Here is a 7,500-nt window from a genome sequence, read left to right as displayed (position 1 = left end):
TTCGATGTGGAAAGGTTTTCAATGTAGCTTAATCTAGTTCCTTTGGCTCCTCTTTGCACTCAACATTCTTGTCTCCATCTCCACATAAGACAACTATAAAACCTCCTTTCCCTAACCACAACACTCATTTTGTTGTCTCCTTTTACAACATCATCTCTTCCTTCTTGATGGACTCCACTTGTATCCTCACTTGCAATGGAGCCTAGTCATTGTGAAGTCGCTGAGGAGATAAGGTTTGTAGTTAGTTAATGGGGAAGGGAAAAGTTGGAAGAGAGAAAAAAGTGATATTTACCTTTATAGTTAAATTTTGATATCAAAGGGTTTTCACATTATATTTGATTTTGATAATAAAAAAAAACATGTATCAAATTATTAAAATGTGGACTAATAAACTTTTAATCAAGTTCTTAAAATGAATTATATGATTAGATACTCAATGGCCCCTTATTTATTGAATTATTTAAAGACTCTTAAAGATGTGAAATTAAGATACAAAACTATTAAACCCTCTAGCCAACTTTTTATAATATCCATATACAGGCAATACAAATATTTTAAAATTTGAGCATAGTTATGCATGATTTCTGTGTGAACCAATATTAAAAGACATAATTGAATGGTTTGCTAGCATATTATTGGTGTTGATGATGCTTTGTATTTTCCCCACAACTTGGTGCATGTACCCACAGATTCAATAGATCTTTTAATATGCCTTGAGGTCTTTCGATGTCCACTGATTTATTTTCGCAACTGTTTTTTTTATTATAACGTTCACGTTTTACACATACAGAAAACTCTATAAATTAAAATTGGAAAAGATTGACAACAAATTCCCAATGCACTAATATTTGTTCAGGAAAATTAAAACATATTGAAAAATATATTTTCAAGCGACACAATATTTGCAGAAATTCTTATGGAAATTACTTAGCCTCCACTTCAAATAACATTAATTTTGGATTGGCTTGACCAAAAATAAATGACTAAATATTATTTTAGGGTTGATAGAACATTTATTCCCTTCAAATTTTATAGTTCTTTTGATTACTGTATATACCTTTTATACAAGAATGTATCAAATAAAAGAACGAACTTCTAAAAAACATTGTGATGATCAAGATTGTGCATTTTCACAGAAATTTACAAAATAATATTCGCATACAATTTACAGCAATCGGGCCTTAGAAAAGGATTAAAATTACACATCAAATAAGGCTGCCACCATATTACATAAATCAAATGGAAATAAATACACTATATTAGTATATACACTATACAACACTGCTTGTGCGATCTTCAACATATATCCTTCACCTCAAAAGAAATCACCAGCTGGCAACATAACTCTCTATACTATACTTAATTAACAATTTAACAGTATACAAAAATACTGTAAATTGTTCCTAAACAAATATTGCCTCCAATCTAATTGCAAGGCTGCTGGCATCCTGGAAAATGCAAATCAATGGGCTCCCTATAGAGATGCATAATTTCCCACCACTGAAAAGGATTAGATGAGTTAAATACATGCGATATCATCACAACTAAACTGAACTGCAACCCAAAACTATACATAGCCTCCACTAAAAACTTGATCTTGTGACAGTGATATTTGGGTGTTGGATATGCCAGTTGATCCCAAAACTCTGGATGGTGCTCTTGGTTCCTGCTCCAAATATGCATCCTCAAAGACCAAACATGGCATGTTATTTGTTTCAGCATTTGAATTTAAAATTGAAGTTTGGAGGGCACCCAAAAACTCCTCCAAGTTTCTAAAAGAATGAACATGGAATGAAATCCCATTTCAGGGATATGCCACTGTGGTGAACTTTAAGATTACAGAACACAGGCAACAACCACAAGCTAGAAAGAGCCCACAAGGCATGACACCAAAACTGCCAACAATGTTAGTGCCAGAGAGAGGAGGATGCAAATTAGGAGAATATGTTGCTTGCTACATGGACTGAGATTGGACATGTTCGTCATTCCCTCTGAATATGAAGAGCTGAGATATGATAATTAAAAATACCAATATCCGTTAAGTGAAAGGGGATTTCCCTTGGTTGAAAAAAATGCTTTCCTGGCCTTCCAGACTAAATGTTGCCTAGGAGAATTTTCTTTTGCTTAAGGAACTGTTTAGATGCCATCCTGACGAAATATAATAAATTTTCTACATCTCCTTTTTCCCAATTAAATCTCATCGCAGGTTAAGGATGAAATGTAGATTCAGAGAACAAACGTTACAAAGGGAAGCTGACACTGGTAATGGAATTCCAAGATGGCTAAGTTCATTCTTGGTATGCATCATTTTATACTCAGCGATGTGTGCTTCCATGTATTTCAAGAACAACATCATGCAACTCAGGAAAGATGGTAATCAACAACAATTCCAAAAGGCTGTATGCAAGCTGTTTCACACATACGCTGGACTGCAAAACCAAACAAAAGTGAAGTTTATGCATTTCACTCTACCGTATGCTATAAATCAAGGTGAAACTTATAAATGCAACAAGGACTTGAAACAGGGCCTTACTTGAAGAAAGAAAAATATGTCTCTGGCACAACGGCGATACTGCTTCCCACCAATTAAGCTTACTAGAGTTGATGGTGCTCCTCCTGCCAGATAGACTTTAATGTTAGGTGCAGATAAATCAACAAGCATAACAATCTTGAGATAGCACCTAGATATGAGGTTTGAACCAATTTCACTATTTATAATGAAAAAGTCACCATTTGGAGTGTGTGTTCTGGGGTGGATTAATCCATTCAAAAAATCATTCAAGACTGGGGTTTGAGTAGTATTCTTATTTGTATCTCAAATAACAAATATTGAATAGACATCAAGTTCAACTATAAAACGGCCATAATAAATTTAAACAATAAATATAAAATATTAAAAAATGAAAATTTAAAATTCAATATAGGCACCTCAAAACTATACCTCTCAGTGTCTTTTTAGTTATATGTATTTAAGATATGTATGATTTATTGAAACAAAAATCTTTTGGGGAAAAAATCGGCAAACAAAAAGTATAATTTTTTTTGAAAAAAAAAGGATTCAGACGGAAAAATCGAGAAGAATCTGATTATTAAAAAAAAAACACAATAAAAAATGTTGAGAATAGACAAATACTTGTTTTTGAAATTTGAAGGCATTTCAATAGCATAAAGATGTAAAGAGCAAATAAAACAGAGTTTATCTCATGCATTGTCCAAATGAAAAGTTTGTCTAAAGTAGTAAAATGTAGTGTAGCATGTGAGCTTTGCTTCTACTGATTCTTTGGTAAGTTCTGCATGAAGTTGATAAAGTCATTGCTAGGTTAACAATAAAACAGTTGACTGCTATAAAAGTAGACCTCTACTCTTGTTGTATGATGTGAATGGATGGTAAAATGTTACTAACAACACTGCATTGCACATTATTATTAATATCAAAAGAATGTTTAATCATAGAGACTACACTATAATAACAAACTCTGAAAACTTAATGAGACTTCAAAACAACTACAACAAACATTTCTCATAACAGGTAGAGTCAAATGGACAAGAATTAAGCATTTTCAATGATTCCAGGTACAAAATCAAGTCACATGGAAAAGATTTGCTATAAAACCATAGACACAAAACATATTTAGGGTAGATATACATAATATAAAAATAAGCATACAAAATCACAATGACCAAGATTTCATTGTCACAACTGCATTACTGAGCTACATATAAACATCATGCTTATGTTTTTATGCAGCCAAGGGTTTTTGTACTACAACTTGAGAGAATGATATAATGTTATGAAGTTAAATTGGAATATGTTTCTACTAAAGACCAGATTGCAGATTTGTTCACTGAGCCTTTGCCAAGAGATACATTTGAAAAGTTGAGACGGAAGTTGGTAGTGATTTCACTCCATCACTGAAGAGTTATTCTTCTCAGGGGGAGTATCTATTGCATTATTTTATGCCCCTTTTCAATGTTTTCAAGTTTAATTGCAGTTTTGTATCAGTCATTGATGTCAAAGGGGGAGCAAGATCTCAGTGGGAGAAGTATTGTTTTCTTGGTTTCAGGAGATATGGAGTTGCCATCAATGACAAAGGTGGAGTCAGTTGGATTTTTTGTCATTGATGTCAAGGTTTAATTGAGCTTGTCAAGTTGCCGATTATTCCTTATTGTTTATTTGAGCTGGTTGCCTTTTTGGTTGAGCTGTCTACTTGCTTGGTTGAGCTGCTTGAGCTGCTTGTATGCTTGTTGGAGTTGCCTGGGTGTCTGTTTGAGTAGGGAGTCTGTCTGCCTCAGTTTCCTTGGTGCCTACTTGTCAGCTATCTTTTTGTCTCTTCTTTGTCATGTCAGCATCGCAAGAGTCGATTTATTTTGACTTCACATTTGGAGGCTAAGGTTAATGGCAGTTGTACGTTATTTTTCTATGAAGTCCATGCTTGTCTTTTTTTCTGGAAGCAGCATTAATGTTATCATTGGCAGCTAGAAGAAATGTGTGTTATTGATACTTTGCTGGAAATGAGTCGGGCTTGTTTTTGAGAGAGTTGAATGAAATTGAGTCGATACTTTGCAAGAGATATAGTGGTAGATCTGCTTGATGCGTATTGGTCACAGAGGATGACAAAATGTTTTTAGCAGTCATAACCGCTGGAAGTTTGTTTTTGGTGTTTTACTTGATATCATTGTTGCTAACGCTGGGTATGGTCGCTGCCACGTTCAAGTATTTCACCGGCCCAGACATTCCTCGCTACATTCTCTTTACCATAGGATATGCCTGGCATTGTTTGTTGTCTATCATCATACTCGTGCTTGCAGATATTTGGATGTTGTCATTTACCTGTGCGTGGGTGTTAAGAAACAGTTAGAGCAGAAGAGATTGTGTTCACGTGGCAGATGCAAAATGTTTGGGAAGAATGTTTTTTGTGTAAATATTCTGTAACAGCTTCCTACAGGCGTCGAAGGTTGGTAGAAAGGCAGCTGGAAACATCGAAGGGAGGTGAAATAGCTGATTTGTAGGCTATTTTGATGTGATTCGAAGTGTAGAAGGCAATCATTGAAATATGTTCAGATATATTGGGTCGGCTAGCATGTCTAGTAAAAAAATATGGTGTCGTCTGAATGAACAGTATATGTAAGATCATGAGAGCTTTATGGCTGTTTTTAAAGAAGTGTGTTTTTATCAAAAGCTGTAGGGTCATTTTTTATGTGAAGGAATGTGCAATTTTTTTAACAGCATGAGTGTTATTGTTCTGTTTTTTTAAAAAGAGTGGTTTATGAAGTTTCAAAACTGAAGAAGAAATTACACCCTTTCTTGCTGTGAGATAATGTTAGCAAAATTTATTTGTGTTGCTGTAGAATGGATTTAAAGGGGATCTGTTGTGACGTATTCACACATCGCCCCATTGCAAATGGGGACCCCTGCTTTTTGCTTTCTAGGGTTTGTTTTCTAGGTCTTTTAGGGTTTTGTCTGTTAGCCTTTGCAGGATGAGTGTTGTCGAGGGGATCGTTGGATTACAGGCTTTGCTTGAGCCAGGGTGAGTCCACAAGGCCCCAGAATTAGGGTTTCTTTGAGAGTCTTCCGTAGGGCCTAGTTTTGCTCTCGTTGCTAATTGTGTCTTGCTTTGTGAGTGGGTATCATTCTTGAAGGTCCGAGCTAGGTCGAGTTGGTGAGTGATGAAGTCTAAAATGTCATCCTGATCTTCAAATGCCCTGAAATTTGGCTAAGTCTGGAATGTCCTGATCCTGAAATTTGGCTAAGTCTAGAATGTCCTGATCCTGAAATTTGACTAAGTCTGGAAAACTGAAGAATCCTCCAAAAACTAGATTTTGCAATATAACTCTTAGAGGTCCGAAACCACTCTCAAACATCCTGAAAGTATATATGGAATATAACTTAAAGTATAAGTCTCTTATACTTAAATGTTATATTCCATAAAATGATCCTGACGGAGAGTCCAAAATGTCAAATTTCGCTCCTGACCCTTCCAAAGGGTCCAAAGCGAATTTCGCTCCTGACCCTTCCAAAGGGTCCAGAGAGAAATTCTCCATAAGACATTCTACTTTGACCAAAACCTAGAACTAACGCATTCCCAGGCTTGAATGAAGGCAAAAGCACTTGTTTGAATGAAGAAATGCAAAAAAATGAAGTCAGGATCATGGCCTAAGGTGAATTTCGCTCCTGACCCTTCCAAAGGGTCTAGAGCGAAATTCTTATTTCCTCTATTTTTCTCCTTAGCTTGACCAAGTTTGTAGACTTTTGAGGCATAATTGAGAAGGTTTGATGCAACTTTGCCTTGGAGAGGAGATTTTAGACCTTGGGATGATGGATTCTAGCCTAGGAGAGGAATTTCGCTCCTGACCCTTCCAAAGGGTCCAGAGCGAAAATCCTTATAACTCTCATTTTCCTTCCTTGTTTTGGATGGGCGTTGGTTTATTAGGCTTTGTGTGTGAGTCTTGATGTGTTCTTGCCTTGAGAAGTGTTTAGAAAAGTGAGGATCTTGTCCAAAAATAGGAATTTCGCTCCTGACCCTTCCAAAGGGTCCAGAGTGAAATTCTTCATAAGCCTCATTTGCTCCCTTGTTTTGGATACCAACCTTGTTCCATGGGCGAATTTGGGAAGGAAATAACATGTCTCTGCCTTTTGAGGTGATGGAACGTAGAAATGTGAAGGATTTTGGCCAAGATTAGGAATTTCACTCCTGACCCTTCCAAAGGGTCCAGTGCAAAATTCACTATAATCCTCATTTGCTACCTTGAATGGGCTTAAAACTTGGTTCCTCAAGTGGAAAACAATCTATATTTGCCTCCAGGAGAAGATTGAAGTTTGAAAAATGAGCAATTAAAGCCTAAATCAAGATTTTCGCTCCTAACCCTTCCAAAGGGTCCAGAGCGAAAATCAACCTAAGACTCATTTCTGGCCTTATTTGACCAAATTTTGATTTGCAAGGCATTTTGAAGGGAAGAGTAGACATGTTTGGACGTTGGAAACGTTTGAAAGATTTGAAAAAATGAAGGATTCTAGCCAAGAAGGTGAATTTCGCTCCTGACCCTTCCAAAGGGTCCAGAGCGAAATTCCTTGCAAGCCTATTCTTTTGACCTTGTTTTGGCTTAAGACCTTATCCCTTGGGTGAAGGATGATGTTTAGTTACCTCTTGAGGTGATTTTGAGTTGGAAAAGGGAAGAATCAAGCCCAAATCGTGATTTTCGCTCCTGACCCTTCCAAAGGGTCCAGAGCGAAAATCCTCCTAGACCTCATTTCCTTCCCTATTTGACCAAATTGTGATGCCCAAAGCATGTTGAAAGGGGAAATGGACATGATCTTGCCTTTGAGAGTGTTTGGAAGTTGTGAAAATGAAGGATTTTAGCCAGGAAAGGAAATTTCGCTCCTGACCCTTCCAAAGGGGCCAGAGCGAAATTCCTTATAAGCCTACTTTTTAACCTTTCTTGGACATGAAACCTTGTTCCTAGGGCAATGAAGGATGAGATTCTACCTTGCAAAGAAGTTTC

At 36.5% G+C, this 7,500-nt stretch overlaps 1 protein-coding gene across 1 annotated transcript in view; it reads right to left on the bottom strand.

The window, feature by feature from the left end:
* Positions 1 to 1,198: 1,198 nt before the first annotated feature.
* LOC131077555 (uncharacterized) overlaps positions 1,199 to 7,500 on the bottom strand; it is a 164,545-nt gene continuing 158,243 nt past the window's right edge. Inside the window, exons 14-15 of the mRNA XM_058015073.2 lie at positions 2,534 to 2,616; positions 1,199 to 2,429 (exon numbers count right to left, since the gene is read on the bottom strand). Of these exons, the coding sequence (XP_057871056.1) occupies positions 2,316 to 2,429; positions 2,534 to 2,616 (197 nt within the window). The 3' untranslated portion in view covers positions 1,199 to 2,315. The remainder of the gene's footprint in view (positions 2,430 to 2,533; positions 2,617 to 7,500) is intronic.

Source organism: Cryptomeria japonica, chromosome 6 (genome assembly GCF_030272615.1).
Source record: "Cryptomeria japonica chromosome 6, Sugi_1.0, whole genome shotgun sequence".
NCBI classification, from domain to species: domain Eukaryota; kingdom Viridiplantae; phylum Streptophyta; class Pinopsida; order Cupressales; family Cupressaceae; genus Cryptomeria; species Cryptomeria japonica.
The sequence above is the reverse complement of the archived record's forward strand: the minus strand, read 5'-3'. Positions and strand labels throughout refer to the sequence as shown.